Source organism: Trachinotus anak, unplaced genomic scaffold (genome assembly GCF_046630095.1).
Source record: "Trachinotus anak isolate AG129_WGS33_773 ecotype Australia unplaced genomic scaffold, CSIRO_AGI_Tana_v1 ptg000025l, whole genome shotgun sequence".
Lineage (NCBI taxonomy): Eukaryota > Metazoa > Chordata > Actinopteri > Carangiformes > Carangidae > Trachinotus > Trachinotus anak.
The window spans coordinates 10,072,400-10,090,315 of NW_027273876.1; the positions used below are offsets into that span (position 1 = coordinate 10,072,400).

Consider the following 17,916-nt stretch of genomic DNA (forward strand, 5'->3'; position numbering starts at 1 on the left):
CCACAGTGCGACGATGAATGTAGTAAAGACAACTACAGAAACACAGCAGCACTTTCCACAAATCTGGCGAGGTTTAACTTCGTAGTCATCGTAATTAAATACAGGAAGACTCCCAAAGGATTTAACTCGTAATCTTTTTTTATAAAGATAAGTTCAAATTCTTAAAAAGCTCTCTAATGATTTATATTTATGATTTTTTTTAATCCGCATGAATCTACGTCGTGGATTTACCTGACAGGCTGGTTGTTGTTGTTGGAAACATGGCGTCCCGGTGCAGCCTGTCCACTTTGTTTCCTATCCAAAGTCAGCTGGACATCGCCCTAGACGAGGCCACGACGCCGCAGGAGAAAGAAAATCTGGTGCTTCAGTATTTGAAAAAACTAGACGAGAGAGAGGACCTGAAGATACCCGATTTCCAGACAGGTCAGGCCATGTTTTAGCTCTGTCTGTTAAAACTAGCCTCATCTCAAACAACAACAACCATAAAATGCTTTCTTACAGTCGTACCATGTGTCACTAATGTACTTTTCCTGAAGTAATATTTTAAAAGCAGTGCTTTTATTTGTGCGTTTCTAAGCTGTGGTATTGGTACTTTTATGAAAGTAAATGATCTGAGTACCTCTTCCAGCACTGGCAGCAAAGACTCATTTCAGACTAAATTAAGAGCCGCAGTTTTGTACTGCATGAATATGTGGTATAAATCTATGGTACAAATCTAACACAAGAGAACACAGAATAGTATGTTTTCCTTGCCTCTTCTTATTATATATTTGTCTTACTCAGGGTTGTGCCCACATACTCCATTGTAGAACCATCATCTTCCAAAATAAGTGTTAAATGTATGAAGGTGGTATGAAATTTCACTTGCAGTACACCAAAAGCTTTTAATGTAATACAGAGTTTTTGGAGACAGTCACAGACAGACACAAAAAATTCCCCCAGTTTTTGTCACTCATTCATTATCATTACACAATATTAAACTACATTTAAACCCCTGCTTACTCTGTGTTTTTCCAGTAATCTTGGTCTCATGTTTTCCATTACTTTTTCTTAAAATGTTTGCATCAACAGCATAAGAATTAGAATATAAATACAGCTGCTGTAACTATACCAAGTGATTAAAAAACATTAAAAATAATACAAGAAATTCAATAATTTTTATTAAAAAAAATTACATTGATGTTGGCAGATAATTCACAGTAACAGGGAATTACAAGATTCTGTCAGGTAGAAGTTATAGTTTACTGAAGGGATGATACAGACGGGTTGAAGCTATATGTGGTTCCCTTTTAAGTGATGCCGCATGTAAGCAGTATCTCGTCACACCAGTAGATGGGGATCTGTAGTAGTATGACCAAACAGCCAAATAAACAAGGCTCTAAGGGACGATAATCGGGTCCTCAACCCCTGAGGAGCAGTTTTTAAAACTGCAAAGCAAAGACTGGTTTAAAATGTACGGCTAAAATGTACGTACAGCAAAAAGGTGTTTACCTTGATACCTTACCTTGATAACAGTGTGTGTTGAATCTTTTTTATATTTCCAGAGCAGCAAAAGGGTCAAAAAGCACCATGGCCATAATCTCTTCCTTACACAGGCATCAAACTGACACAAGCCCAGTTTTAGAAGAATAAGAAAGGGGTTGTGAGTAAAGCAAGACCACATAGTACATGCACCATTGTGTGCACCAGGTGCAATCACTCTGTTCAACAGATAAAATCTTGAGACTTTAAAATCAGGGGAGCTACTTCTCCTTTCTCCTACTCGGCCTGCACTTGCATCATTCGTAAAGATGGAAATGACTCTGTCATTTAACCTTGATTTAACCAGATCAAGTGCTACTGAGATCAAGAATCATTTTTCAAAGTAAGCTCTGCGAAGCTAGGCAGCAGCACAAGTAACAAAAAGAGTTTCAAACAGGCACTGTGATATTCAGAGTGCGCGTCAGGAAAGAGCGAAAAAACCTGTCCCACACGAGCTCTAATTTATTTCCAGTATTCGATAGCTTCATAACACTTCTAAAGCTGTGAGTATTTCCAAGTCAATGCTTTGATCCATCAAGTTGTCCAACTTTATTCCCCACGTGACATGAATTCTGTGTAAGGCTTGTGACAGATATAACCCGTAGGTATTTTGTGACTACTACCATTACCCTCCTAGGACCGTGATGGGCACCGTAAAGGGTTCGTCTGCACTGTGACTAAATGTAATTAATAAGATGACAGCATCATTTTCCACTCTGTGCTTTGCTCCAGGCTTGGAATGGCTGAACACGGAGGGGCCTCTGTCTTTGAACAAGGAGCTGGCTGGCAAAGTGGTGCTGCTGGACTTCTTCACTTACTGCTGCATCAATTGCATGCACATCTTGCCTGATCTGCACCGGCTGGAGGAGAAACACTCTGTCAAAGGTACGGACTTTAGGAGTTTTATCTTGTAGAGCAGCAGCCAGCGTGGGTTTCATCATCCTGAGGGAGTTGAGAGACCACATGTAGGTAGGGTAACAAATGCCACGTCTCACCATTTCATGTACCTTGTTTGTTTTACACAGATAAATGCCTGCAGTGTGTGCAGAAATATTCAGTTTTACACCTGTATGATTTGAAAACATAGAACAATCCTAACTGTCCTCCTCGAGTAGACTTCACATCACCAAACAGTAAACATTATGCAGAAGCAAATCTCAGAATGAGTCATGTGTCATGATTCAATGAGCTGAATTATAAAATGAAGATATTGTAATTTCACCAGATAGCTGTTTAAATCAGGGTAAAATTAAACTGTCATGTGTGAATTTTAAGCCTCCCCATTGTGAATTTCAAACACGCCCGGCGTGTCAGGGGGGTTGGCTTTGATCTCTGAAAGACTGCAGCGGATTGAAATGAAGTTACAACACAGTTTGCATCTCATAGTAGAGCTTGCGGACAAAGAAATGATTGGTTCCTGTCCAGTGCTTGTTAACCACAGCTACAGTTAAATGTGAGCCAATTTAAAAAAGCATCTTCTGCTGTAGAGTTTCTGTTTCTTTGCCCTGCATATTGACTGCATGGAAGATAACAATTACATATAGTTTGTTTTTTTTGAATGAAGTGGTATTCCTCCCCTGCTAAATTATTAAAAGCGGAAAGACGCCTTTAAAAGCAGTACTGGCCTGCCAGACTTTTTTTTTTTTTTTTTAATATATTCATTAAAGTCAGACAGCAGGTACATTGGGCTTTCCAGGAGGTAGAAGCCTGGCAGGCCTTACTGAGGGAATACAAATCCATTAGTACCTTATTATGTGTCGTGCTGCGTCATGGGAACGTGGAAGTTCACTGGGGCAGAAAAACTGTAGTACATCAACTTGTCCTCCTCTGTTCTATGAGTATGAAGGCTCTTATCTCAGCTGTGAAGAGACAGCAACTAAAAATATTTCCAAGCTGCAGTGTCACTGAGTACGTTGGCCCATAATTGTGCCCTGCTGCAGCTCGCTGCACGCTCCTTTATATTGCCACTCCATGTAAAGCATAGTCACATCCGACTGATTCTGGCATCCTGCTGGTCCTTCAAGGGATCATCTGAGAAAAGCTGTGCAGCTCGAAATTCAGTTGTGAGCCAGGCGGGACCCAGAACACACACACACACTGCAGTGCCACCACACACTATCGTACTTGCCTTATCTTTGGCACTGCTATGGGTACATTCTGTTTGCTGCTCTGGTCAGTGAGGTGTGGGAGCCACCCTGTCCAGTCACTCCCACAGTCCACTCTGCCACCCACCCATCGTCACTACAATCTGTCCTGGTACTATGCTGCTTGGCAGAGGCAATGGGTGACGAAATTCACCGCAGGCTGTGTTGGGTTTGCAGGTTTGGAAATGTTTGCTTTTACTTCTGTTGAGGAAGTGTCCTGTGGGGTCCATTTATGGAGGACTGAGGGATTTTGTTTACTTTATGGCCATCTGAAATGGCATGTGATGTTATGTGCCAAAAAAGGCATTATGAAATCTAAATTAAAGCATAAGCTTTACCTGTTTTCTGTGATTTGTGTTTTTCACAACTAAATTCTGCATTTTATTTTATGAGTTGTACTAATTTTCTCATTTCAAGGCCTCATTGTATATGAGTCCAATTTTAATTTCTGTTTGTAATGACTGTAGTTAATATACTAGTTTCAGACTGTGCCTCACTTCCCTGGATTTGCACATTACTCTTGTATTTTACCCTTTTTTCACCTACTGTTCTGCCTGCCTGACACTAGCACTGTGTAGAACTTGACAAATAGGCAGTACTATGGAAAGTTGAATATGAATAAGAGAAAATAAAATATGTATCGTATATTAAAATCTGGTCTTGCATACAGAGTATGCAATAGAAAGCTTATGAGTTAGGCGTGGCTTTACCTTCAAAGCCGTCTGGCAGTTGTAATAAATGTAATAAATCATCGTAAAATAAAAATTAAAAACAGTGCACATGTTTTATTTTAAGCAGGTATTTGGTAAAAGGTTAACAGAGGTTATAAAAATACATTTTTTTCAACATTTATATATTACATCAATTATATTCTCTAGGAATCTCTCTATCAGCTGTCAAGCTTGGTGCCATGTGAATAAAGTATTGTCTGAATGACACGGTAGCTTTGACATTTCTGTTGCTCCGCTTTGGCTTTTTTTGCAAACAGTATTGTAAGTTTTTTTAATCATGGAATGACATGAGTACAAAAGTGTCTGTGTTTCAACAGAGAGTCCCACACTGATTGGGAAACAGGAAGGAAACTTATCGAGATATCTGCTCTCTGAGGGCACCTATGTCAGAATGTTAGCACCACAAAAGGGTCTGTTCAAAAAGGCATCAGAAACATGCATTTTCCACAGATTTAGGCCATTCAGTTGCATAACACTAGTGAAAAGACAAACCAACTGCTCTCGTTGTCTGTACAATAAGCATAGTGTTGGTAGACTTTGATGACTACTGAGAAATTAACAGAGATAATCATTTCAAGCCTCGAGGCACTAAAGCGATTCTGGGAACGTCTCTGAGACCTACGTGATGTTACGTTTCAGAGAGCTTTATCTAAGAAAGATATTTAAGCCTTTCAGTTGCAAATCACATGTTTACCTCGTTCCACCCAAGCATCATAGACAGCTGCCGTGGGTGCGTGCGTGTGGTGCTTGTGTCTTGTGTTAACTTGTTATTGATCAGGCTTATGCAACTTGTTGACAACGTGATTTAGGGAAAAGATTTTACAGACAGATTCATGGGATTACAAGAGGTTTGAACTGTCTCTGTGTCTTTCATTACTGCCTTTGACATTGGCCATTTTTGTGAAGGAATAAAGCTGAAAATGCAAAATCATGACCTGAAAATTAAAAAATAGCATTTTCAATTGTGAGTACTCTTTGGCTGTTTTAATTTTTCTGTCTCTTATCTGTTTAATCTCTCTCTCAGACGGACTGGTTGTTGTTGGTGTACACTCTGCCAAATTCCCCAATGAAAAGGTAAGTGGTTTTTATTGATCATTACTTTATCTTCAATGTGGCTTTACTGGCAGTGCTTCCTTTCTGCATTTTCATACCAGCAAACTACCAGCAAAATGTGTGTCATTTCAGAAATGCTGTTAAATTTGAAAATGATGCAAGACAATCCTTTGTCAACATGAACTGCTCTTTCCCCAGGCAAAAAAAAAATCAAAGAGCCAGAGTATTAATCTGTAATGTTACACCAGTACACTAGTTTGAGAGTCTGAGAGCTGAGACAATATTTGTCAGTTTTTGTTGTGTAAGACAGAAAAAAATGTGTTAAGATCTCCAGAAAATCTCCTGATGCTGTCACTCTGTCATGTTTTCCCTTTTGTGTAACACGTGACGTCAGAGAAAACATGCCTGACCCACTTGGTGCTTTCTCTACTTGTTTGTAAAAAACAAAAAGTACTTTAAAACTGGGAAAACATGGACAAAAGGACTTTAAGGGATATTGAAACATTTCCATCCAAGATCTGATTCTGTTTTTTTATTTTGAAATAAAGATCATTTGAGTATTTTATTTTAATTTTGTCCTTCAGAATAGCTGTAGTTTGCCTGTCATGATTAAACAGTAATAGATTATATTCTTGGTTCTGTGCAGTTCTCAGTTTGGTTAAGAGTTTCCAGTCCCGCAAATTTGCTCTAAAGACAGAGGAACATGAATTCCTTAATTTTATAAAAGGCTAAACTAGGTTAGACTTCCACACTCTCCCCTAGAATATCAATATGTTAATTGGCTTCATTTTGAGCCTCAGACATTCATTCAAGACATGATGATTTAGATGATTTGTTTACTAATTGATAAGTAGATCAACAGAAAATGACTCTCCAACTAATATACTGATTGATTAATAATTTATTAAATCTATTAAGCAAAAATTGCGATTTTCTCACATTTTATGGATTTAATCAGAGAGAACTTCATTGGCAGATTAATTGATAATGGAAATGTGTAATTAATTATTAACACAATTTATGAATGAATTACTCAACAGCTTTTCTTTGTTTATCACCAACCCTTCAAAGGTCCTCGCCAATGTTCGCAGCGCTGTTCTCCGCTATGACATCTGCCACCCAGTGGTGAACGACAGCGAGGCGCACCTCTGGCATGAGCTAGAGGTGTCCTGCTGGCCCACGCTGGTCCTGCTTGGACCACGTGGCAATCTGCTCTTCTCCCTCGTGGGTGAAGGCCACCGCGACAGGATGATGCTTTTCACTGACAGCGCCCTCCGTCACTACAGGGAGCAGGGCCTGCTGAAGCCTCACACAGTGGGCATCAAGCTGTACAGAGACTCCCTGCCACCCAGCATCCTGTCCTTTCCTGGGAAGGTGGCCATAGACAACAGCAAGAAGAGACTGGCCATAGCAGATACTGGGCATCACCGGATTCTGGTGGTGTCCTCTACCGGACAGCTGTCACATATCATAGGAGGTAAGAAGTGGGATACAGGATAGAGATATGCAGCCTCTCGAGGTTGGCATTAAATCCCAACAGCTCCTCTCTATGACACTTTGAAAGAAAGGACTTAAATCTTTGTTATAATGTGCTAATATAAATGACTTGTGGAAAAAAATATAAAATATCGTTCTTGCTTTGTAAATAATAACAATTCTAACAAATTAAACAACAAAAATTGAAGAAAAATTTATATTTTTAGATTACTGACATGCCTCAGCAAACCTCAGAGGAGCCACATGGTTGTCTGTGTTCTCCCCAGACCAACAGAGAGGTTGGCAGCAGCAGGGACTAGTGCACGATGGGAACTTGGCACTGACCTAAGTGTGGACAAAATGAGGGGGAAAAAGAACACAGGATTTGTTTTATTTTTTTTCGGTTGACCTCATCCCTATGCATACATAATATTTGGGCATGAATTTCAAAGCGTGAGACACATCTAAAGTTGGCATTTATTAGGACAAATTCTTTAAAAAAGTCATTTGTTTGTTCTGTTTATACAAGACTGACAACGAGCTTTGGTTCAGAAGGTTAGGGCCTCCATTTAACAAATTTGTTACATACAGTACAAGTACATTAGATTAAATAAACCACAGTAATAAATTTAAATAACTGATCCACTTATAGAAATGAAAGACCACCCATGCTCCAGCTGTAAAAGGGCAAGTACGCTTGTACATATCCTTTGTGTTAGTAAAAACCATCCATCAAATCTTTTTTTTTTTTCTCTAATAACATCTAAGCAGGGAACATAAAATTCAACTCTTGTTTCATCTGTGTGAACAATTAAAACTGCTCTTTCTTCATAACCTTTCACTATCAAAGACTTCATGAGGTGGTACCACAGATGTTTAACACGTCGAGTCTGAAGATGCACAAATTTCCCTCAAAAGCTCATCAGATACGATGACAGAGAGAATCTAGAAGAAACATAAACACTGTCAATTTGTCACTGGACGTGCACAGTATGGATGAAAAGTGGGAACTCAGTAAGGAGGGTGGTGTGATCCAAATCCCACCTTCACAATGTTCATTGTATCATCATTTCTGTTGCAGGTCCTGAAAGCGGGAGACACGATGGCGACTTGTCTGAGGCTTCCTTTAACTCCCCTCAGGGCGTGGCCATTAAAGGAGACACGGTGTACGTGGCCGACACAGAAAACCACCTGATCCGTAAGGTAGCGTCCAGCACTGTCTCTTTAAAATCTCTGCATTTTTATCCCTCTCAGTGACCATCTTTACATTCACGTCTGCGTTTGTGTGTCTGTGTGTTAGATTGACCTGTTAGAGGGAAGAGTCAGCACTTTAGCTGGCATAGGAGTTCAAGGCACAGACAAAGAGGGTGGGGCCATGGGACCTCAGCAGCCAATCAGCTCTCCTTGGGATGTGACTCTCGGCACTGCCGGTGAGTTTTGTGGTGCAGACCCGAAACAGAAAGGGCAACATTTAGAACATTTTTATTGTCTTTCCCCTCTGTACCTGCTCTTGCTCTCACCACCTGCCATATAGAATCCCCACCATTCTGCTGTTTGTATTCTTTCTGCACTGCTGCTTTACAACTCCTGAGATAGACGTCCACCCCATCCCTCTCTCAGACTGTTGGGTCTCGCTGTTTTGCAGATCAGAGTTCAGTCAGATTGAGGTGACAGTGAAGGTGGAAAGAAAACAGGAAGTGGATGCATCTCACCCCCTTTGAAGAGGTTTTGGTGTGACTTCTGGTGCAATCGCACCTTCAGAGAAATTGTTTCCACCTTGCATGTTTAGAGCAATTAGAGAGTAATACATACACAGATACTAGACGGCAAAATTACCTCATATACACAAATTATGTAGCTTTCAAGCTTTACATGATTTACCTTCTGCTTGAAGTGGATGTGCTAAACTGCAATAATAAACAGTTTTTTGTAAAGCAGCTCTTCATGAGCAATTTACAGGCTAAATTGCAAGCAAGTAATCTTTATCTAAGTCCTTCATTTTTCAGACAGTGTTCCTGAACCAGATTGTGAATAGAATGTGTGTCCATGCACAAGGGATCGATGAAGGGGGATAGACAATTGAATGGGCTAATTATGTTACTGGAAGATACTTAATAAAACTGTGGGATTTGATTTATGGGGGATACTCAATAAGCCTCTTAAACAAATTCCTCTTCTGCTTTCTGACAAGGTCTTTCATATTCTCGCAAAGTAATCGAGGACCTTTTCTTCAAAATCAAAGCTCAGTCCCTCTTTATGCCTCGCTTTTATTATTTTGCCTTGGGCACTCAGAGTTCCTTTATTATTGATCTTTTTTAATATTTGCCACACAGTGCTTTTTTATTTAAGTAGAGAGCTTTTCAAACTGTAACGTTTGAATCTCTCAGACCTTTTATCTTTAAATGTTAGTGTGTGTCTTGTGGTGCCATCATCCTTGTTTTCTGTGAGCATTCAGACTGCAGACTTAAAAAAGGTCAACAAAGAATTGTTGTCATTTACAGAGAGGCCATACTAGCAGATCCCTCAGACACACTCATACCATATATACACCTTTCAGTCACTACTGTATGTTGTTACTTAATTTGACAGAATTGTTTTGTTCGCCAGGTAGGGCTGGTCTCATTCATGAATATTTAACACAAGGTTATTACTTAATGCTTTAGCTTTATTTATGTTTCAAGTATTATTCCAAAATTTGTCTTTATTTTTGTGAATTCACCTTAATACAAAAATTTGTTCAAAACACTGTTTTAAAATCTACCAAATTATTGACTTAATTAACAGTTAACACCCCTGAGCTGCTTGTTTCTTTTCATATTATAACTATGTCAACATATAGAACATACAACAATGAAGGGTTTAAAAAAAAAATCATTTTAGATTATTGCCATCTGTTTTTCTCACAGCTTTCTTGCATCGGGTTAACAGTGTTATCCTTCAGGTGTCTAAGTGCCTCGTCAAACCTGAGATGTTTTATTTGAAGGAAACTTTAAGCATGTGCTGTACTGTCCTTATGACTTTGCGTACAGACTGAGAGCAAACAGAAGATGAAGGTTGGGCAGGGTTGTTTATTCGGCCTATAGCGAGCACTGTGCTCATCAGCAGTTCATGTTTACGTTTTAGAGGCATGTAATTGAATGATTGATCACGGTCATGTGGTAATTTTTTTTTTTTTTTTGCCATTAGCACCATTATTTAGCAGTTGCACCCAGCCTGGAAGCAAGAGGTAATCAGTCTTAGTCACATTTCCTGCACAGGCTGATGGATGACACAACCTGCTGCTTTGGAACATCACCACATGGTCCGACGATGTGGTACCAGACCTTTAACTCCACTAACAATGTCCTATGAGAGTACATCCAAACACTCATTGCATATTCATGACTTATTCACCATGAGTATGAATAATTAAATTGACCAGGTCATGGGGACCGTACACCTCTTAAACCATAAAGTGCTACAGCGTCAGCGATGCTGCCATCGAGTCAGGTGCCGCGGATGTCGAATGTTCCTGACAGTCCACCAGATGTGATCAAGAAGGGCTGAGCTCTGTGCTGCATTAAAAATACAGCTGAGAGGCTGCATGTCTGTACGGGTTGTGTATCCATTATGATGGCAGTGTTGTCTCTGCTGAGTGCGTCTGAGGTGGCATATGGGCTTTGTCAGACAGGGTGTCATCATTTAAACCTGCATAGCTGCATCTCTGAATTATGAATGAATTCATTTTTGTGGTTTCTTTCAGTCAAAGAAAATCATTGTAGTTTGTTTTTTTTCCTTCAGTTCTCAAAGCAAACATCCCAAACACCTGAAAGGACTTTTCATCTTTAGGACAAACATTAGTTACGGCTGTATTATTGAGGCTGACTGGTTGTCAGCCAAAAGAAGTTACACAAGCTTCCTGGTTCTGAGCTCACAGTGTGTTTTTGTGTGTGCTTACATATGTGCGTTTCCTTTGCATGTGTAGGTGGTGTTGAAGATAACGTGCTGTGGATAGCCATGGCAGGGACCCACCAGATCTGGGCTTTGTTCCTAGAAGATGGGAATCTGCCCAAAGGGAGGTGAGAGACTGGTCCTTGACCACCATGGACACCTGGCAACAGCAACCATTTAAAACTAAGCATAAAAAGAATTAAGAGCAAATAGAGAAATCTGCTCGCCCACATAACTTGTTTTATCTATGTGTGGCTGGCCATATCACAGGATATCATTGAACTTAGATAATAATACGTGCAGATTAACCAGAAATAAAAATTTCCAGCCGAGGGGATCCACATCTTGAGACATACTCTTTAAGTTTAGCATCATCAAAGAAGAAGTGTGTATAATAAATAAAAAGCCCGATTCCACTGATCCCACTTATTTGAACTATACATATTCAATATATTGCAGTGTTTTGTCATTATCTTCTATTTTACAACATGAACAGTGAGTCCAAGGCGGGGACATGCGTGCGTTGGGCAGGCAGCGGCAACGAGGAGAACCGAAACAACGCCTACCCCCACAAGGCGGGCTTTGCCCAGCCTTCAGGCCTGGCTTTGGCCCCAGAGGAGCCCTGGAGATGCCTGTATGTGGCCGATAGTGAAAGCAGCACCATCCGCACGCTCGCACTGAAGGATGGAGGTGTCAAGCTGCTGGTCGGGGGAGAGAGAGACCCACTGGTGGGTGTACAACAATTGATGGATAGATGTCTAGATGGTGGATGAATTTATAACTCAATGAATGGATTTTTAAACAGTATTTACAACATTTTTACGAGATACCTTTTAGTTTCTTTCTTTACATTAGAAATGGTCAAGTGGTTTATATCAACTGCATTTTTGACTTTAAGTCACGTGAGATTCCTGCTTTGTTTAATTTAAGGTCCATACATTTTCTATTACCTAGTAAATGTGGGGTTATCTTTGTCAATTTTAGTGTTGTTATTATTAATATTAAAGACAATACAGTGAACAGCAGCTTGAATAGAAGGTGGAGGAAATTAAAAGTCCATTCCCAAAGCAGACTGCAAGAGTTGAATAACCTTTTATGCTGTATTTTCAATTTCCAGCCACAGAAAACACTTGCACACTACTTTGGACTCTCGGAAATTACAAGTTTTCAGGGCCCTTTCTCTATAGATAGAAAATATTGATTTAAAGAAAAAGCCAAAAATAAACACAGCCTCTCTTTTTGTTGCTGATGCAAAGCCTGAAAAACAATTTTTGGTAGTACTTTCATGTCCTCACAGCCGCTCTGCTGTAGTTTCATTCCTGCTACTTTGGTGTATTTTTGGAAAGTCCCAAGAGCTCTAAAGCTTGTAGTCACCCATGAGAATAGAGAGTAATTAACTGGAGAGTCATATACAGTTTATTCATCATGGCGGCGAGCCAGCAAAAAAATCATTAATGTACCGCACAGTCTACTGCCTGTAGACAATTTAGCCATTTAACTGAGACAATGAAACATAAAACCTTAAACAGGATTAAAGCTTTTAAAGTAAATGTACATCTGATGTCTGCACTTTTAACGGCACCACATTTACATCAGCACATGTCGTGTCTGGCCATTAGTTGCTTGTTCCGCTTCTCATGAAGCTACAGCCAGCAGGCAGTTATCTTAGCAGCAGAGCTAGCCTGGTAAGAAAGTTCAGCCGCCAGCCCCTCTAAAACTAATTAACATGATGTGCTGTCTTTTTGTAATTCATACAAAAACAAAACTTAAGTAGTAGTAATTACAGGGAGTTGGCATTGACTTCCCGGAGTTGCCAGGCAACCAGCAGTTATAGGACTGACTGAACAAAGAACATATACCGTGTTAATTAGTAAGCTTTACAGGTGCTGGTAGGTGGATGTGGCTATTTCCAGTCTTTATGGTAAGCTAAGCTAACTGGCTGCTGTCTATAGCTTCGTATGTATCCCACAGTCATGAGTGTGGTTTTGATCTCCTCATCTAACTTTCAACACGAAAGCAAATGAGGCCGTTTCTCAAAAATGTCAAGCTATTCCTGTAAGCCCTTTGATTTTCTTTCTCATCACAGCTTTTGTGTTGAACCTTTTTCAAATGCCAGTGTTTTTCAAATGAAAATCTTAAAGTTAAGAAGTCGGGAACAGTATGTATCTTTGCATTTCTTCCCCCATTCCTCAGCCTTAGTTTGAGCACTTCCCTTGGACTATTGCAAGATTTTTTTTATATTATTGCTGTGTCACAGTCAGAAACAAAGGGTTAACTCCTGCAGAGAGGGCGAACACCTGAGCACATATAAACCCACTGGTGTTTGGAACAGATTTTTCCCAAAGATATATTTCTTTTTTGGCTGCCATTGTTGGATGAATGCAGCAGCTGTAGGGAGTCAGTGGGCCGTAGGCAATCAACAGGCTATTTATAAGAGTGTTATCTCATTGTTTTGTTCATTGATCTGAGTGATTCAGAGTAAAAAGCTATTTATTTTAATTCATCTCAATTTCTCACCAACTGGTTGTTGATTGGCTGTAATTGTAATTTGTCTGTTTGGGATCATGTTGGCCTGAAACACTAAAAAATCTTTTCACTTAATTTGCTTATTGTCACTTTAAGAAAAAAAAAAACATGAGCCATTGTCTTTTGAAAAACAATTTCTTCCACATAATTAGAAAATGTTCCCCTTTGTAATATTGTAATGACATTTATCATTAATGTTACTGTACTTTTCTTCTCAAGAGTGAGTCATCTGACTATTTTTGTCCCAGTTGCTATTGCAATTCAAAGATATTGTCATCTTCCTGGTGTTTCTTACAAATGTGGCCTAATATTTCTTGAGTTACTGTTCCTGTATGAATTATTCAGGAACCCCCAAGATAATGAAGCCAATTTTGCTTTCATGTTTTCATTTTTTCATTCATTCAGTATTCTTCTAATAGGAACTGATCGTTTATAGTGTATGGAAAAGGTTTCAGCTCCTATTTCCAGATGAAAGTCCTTTAACTTGATGGTTTAAAAAACTCCCTTTCTTTTCAAAAATTACATTAATTACATAATTTAATTATTTAATTATTTAAAATTTGGTTAAGATTGGTTATTCTGTACTTTTGACCCCCACTGAGCTTAAAGTCACAAGTCACAAGTTGCAGTTTGGGCGTTTGTGCATTTATATATCTTCATTTGATCTATTCTGAACGTTTTATCTTCTTTGAACCAGAACCTCTTTGCTTTCGGGGATTTAGACGGGAAAGGGGTGGACGCCAAGCTGCAGCATCCTCTCGGTGTTGCCTGGGCTCCTGAACAAAGCCTGCTCTATGTGGCTGACTCCTACAACCACAAGGTAACTGTTGCATGTCACAAGGCTGTAGTTCAAAGCTCCATTGTGCTGACATTCATCATGAGGGGTCTCTTTAAGTTGATGAGTGGCTACACAAAGCTTGTCTCTCCTTTTGATCTCATACCACACAGGGAACATAGAGGATTTGATCCTTTTTTTAATTTTTTTTTTTTTTTTAAATAACCCTGGTTCTACTTTTTGTTTGATCGTGTCTATTTGCCTGTGTGATTCAGATCAAGGTGGTGGATCCAAAGACAAAGCAGTGTAGCACATTAGCAGGGACAGGGGAGGCTGGAGTTACTCTGGGCCCTGAATTTAACAAATCCTGCTTCAACGAACCTGGAGGAATCTGTGTCGCCGACAGTGGGAAGCTTCTTTACGTGGCTGATACCAACAACCACCAAGTCAAAATGCTGGACCTCGACTCCAAGACTGTTTCACTGGTTAGACCTTTAACATTTTGTCCGTGTGTGTAATTAATCTGCCCTGAAACTCTTCCTGTACTAGAAGAGTTTGGAGAAAAGGTTACAAAGAAAGGATGCTGTAAGTTTCAACTGCCTTCCCTTGCTCATCTCTAATCCAAACACCCAAATGTCTCTCCTCTACAGTTCCCTATATCCATGGACTGCACAGACTTGGTACCTACAAAGCCTTCGGCTCCTGCCAAAGCCCCCACGCTGCCTAAATCAGCTGTCAGGAAAGAAATGCCACCAGTAGCAGTGTCTGTGGGCCAGACTCTCATCCTGTCACTCACACTGTCCCTTCCAGAAGGAACCAAACTCACTGAGGAGGCCCCCAGCTGCTGGGCTCTGTCTGCTGAGGGTTAGACAAAGTTCAATCATTATTACAAATGTCATGCTCGATCATTTTTTTAATTCAGATTTATCCTAGAGGTACATTCGACTTCATACCGATGAAAGGCACCTTGAGCGTTGGCTAAGCCTAATCCTGTTTCCCATTGTCACATAACACATATGTAGTTTGCACCATCATATCAGTGGCAGATTTAACAGTTGAAATTCATAGTCACTTTTGAAATAATGCTATATTCTATTGTAGCTAGCTAACTTAGCTAGCTGGAAATCATTAGCTGCACGAGTTGGCTGAAAACTACCAGCTGACTCATTCTGATCTAAGAACCATTTGAAAAGTTTTTCAGTGTGTACCATGGCTACATAAATGACATCATGCTAACACAATGGGGCTATGGAAATAAAGGAGACCATTGTTTTTTGTATTGCAATGCAAAGCTTCGCTCCAGTATTACCGACAGAACAGTGTGGCAAGAGAAAATCTAGAAGCTACTGAGCCAGACATGCACATTTTTGCAGCTTATCTCAGAGCAGACTAACACACTGGTTTAATCTGTTCCTTCCATTTTTGCACTTACACACAAGACGCTTTTACACATGGAGAAACCCAAAGTTGGACGAAGCTGCTATGGCCGCTCAGGGTTGCTCGGCTGTGATTGGACGGGGACGGTTGGGAGGAGGGCTTTCTGAACAGTTCATTCTCAGTATTTGACAAAGTCTTGACAAATACCTGCTGGAAAAGGTTTATTGAGGAGAAGTGGAGGGATTTAAATAAGAGGACAGTCGAGGAAATAACAGAAAAATCCCATTTCCACACTTCAGAAATTGGCTGCTCTTGTGGGAAATGGATTTGTATCTACACATGCCCAAACTCATGCTAAGCAAGGCATGTTTAAACCATATTTCTATTGTTTTCATTAAGTTAAAAAAAAAAAAAAAAAAAGTCTCCAATTGCCCCCTTGTTGAAATTATTTCTACCTGTGAGGGAGTCAGAGTTGCGACCCACACTTGCTCTCTACATTTATAATGGACTGTTCTGGATGTGAGCCTCTCAACCTCTCCTACCATGCTTTATTTTGGTCCGTGATCCATGATTCTGTCAAAAAAAAAAAAAAAATGAAAAAGTGAATGATGCTTAACCTTCATGTCCTTCTCACTGTACAACAAGCAGATCCTCACTCTGCCGGCCTACACCTGAGATTTATAGTTCTCAGTTGAGGGATGGAAAAACGGATCAGTCAGGGACTTTTTTTAAAGCACCAGCAAGGTTATACATGGCATGCATGATTTTAATATATGATTTTTACTGCTGCATACTATAGAAAGGCTTTGTCCAGTCCGTGATCAACAGCAGCCTGACCCTAGGATCAAGTGTGAAGTGATATGAGATATCATGTTAGTGATGGTTGATGGTCTGTTCATTAGGTTTGGAACAAAAGTGTTTCCAACATTCTGAGTGATGCAGCGTGCAGTCAGCCATATCAGCAGGCTATTTTTAGCACATTTTGATAAGACGACATGCCTTGGTTCACATAATTAGCTACCAGGCTATGTTACGTGATCCTCTGCTGTCCGATTATACCCAGTCTAGACTTACGCCGATCAGATCGCAGCAGAGGCAGGAATTTTAATGGATCAAGTCAGAAGTGCACGTCAGATCTAAATTGTTTTTTAGTGGCTTTTTACAAATGGCTTCCCTGGGACTCCACGTTAGATATCAGCTTCATTAATCACTGCTGGCATGGATTTGACGGTCTCTCTGGCATAATAATATTTTCTCACAGTTGAAGCTCTAGCTGTTTCTTTTCGGCTTTGATTTATCTCTCAGTACTCACGTCTCTTTGGATGAGTATTTGTTTCTAAAAATATCTCCTTTGTTTCATAAAATTCACGTCCTCGCCCTCACTTCATCTGATTCAGTGGGGTTATGTGGTTTTGGGGGGAATATATTAGCGAACTCCATTTAGCGGCACTGTGTAATGCTCTCAGACAGACATATTCATAAAAACATATCTGCACTTTTGGAATATGACACTGTGAATGAACCGAGTATTGCTTTTTGTGAATCACCTCCTCACAAGAAGGTTTTATTTAGCATAGTTTTTTGGGCAAGACGTTTATTTGTTTCTCTGTCAGCCATAGTATCAGAGTGTTGATTTTTTTTTTTTTTTTTTTTTTTCTGTTTCCTGTTTTTCACAGGTAACGAGTGGCTACTAGACAGTGAGGTGGTTACCGGTGACATTTTGAATCTGTCGAGGCCCATCTCCATCTCAACCAAACTTCCAGCTGTTATCAAAGAACCAAACAGCAATCCAAGCCTCACTCTGGGGGTATGGGTGTACTACTGTATGGAAGCAGGTAAAGCCTGTATGATGAAAGCAGCCTCCTTCACTCAGCCTCTTCAAATAAGTGCCAGTCCAGGAGAGAAAGAGGTCACCGTGGCACTGACCCACGCCTTCTAAAACCTCTTACTGGTCTTTGTCAAAACAGCCTAAGAATCCACACTTCCTGTGCTGCTGCGACATCAGCTTAACTTCAGCTAACTCAGTCTCCTGTTTTGTTTACAGCTCTGGAAGAAGCAAACGCAGATTGTTTCTGATGGGGCTGTCGCTTTTGACAAAAATGCATTTCACACAAACCTGATTTTCAGTAGAATTTCATTTCAAACTACTCAGAAGCCCTCTCTACGAAACGTAATGCATCAGTGCTGTAATGTTCTTTACTGTGCATGACAGTTATTGATAGGAATACAAATGGATACATCCACAGGCATCTTATAAAGGCAGTACAGCAAACACAACTGCAGCCTTAAGGTATAGGTGTGTGTATATGTATGTACATATATATATATATATATATATATACACACCTCAAAGACACCTTCTTGTTTATCAGACACTGTAAAT

The 17,916-nt window shown here is 40.0% G+C and overlaps 1 protein-coding gene across 1 annotated transcript; it reads left to right on the forward strand.

The window, feature by feature from the left end:
- The first annotated feature begins 101 nt into the window (after window positions 1-101).
- Window positions 102-17,916, forward strand: nhlrc2 (NHL repeat containing 2). The gene is made up of 12 exons (XM_071462315.1): window positions 102-423; window positions 2,254-2,406; window positions 5,421-5,470; window positions 6,521-6,926; window positions 8,007-8,128; window positions 8,226-8,355; window positions 10,890-10,983; window positions 11,352-11,583; window positions 14,079-14,201; window positions 14,432-14,641; window positions 14,807-15,020; window positions 17,210-17,916. Exons 1-12 carry the CDS (start codon window positions 261-263, stop codon window positions 17,470-17,472), a joined length of 2,160 nt encoding a protein of 719 aa, XP_071318416.1. The 5' UTR covers window positions 102-260; the 3' UTR covers window positions 17,473-17,916.

What these genes read in the sequence shown, in the direction of transcription:
- nhlrc2 (XM_071462315.1), top strand. Translation starts at nt 261, where the DNA reads ATGGCGTCCCGGTGCAGCCTGTCCACTTTGTTTCCTATCCAAAGTCAG. An exon ending in GATACCCGATTTCCAGACAG is followed by an intron (nt 424 to 2,253) that starts GTCAGGCCATGT and finishes GCTTTGCTCCAG; the next exon opens with GCTTGGAATGGCTGAACACG. An exon ending in ACTCCAAGACTGTTTCACTG is followed by an intron (nt 14,642 to 14,806) that starts GTTAGACCTTTA and finishes TCTCCTCTACAG; the next exon opens with TTCCCTATATCCATGGACTG.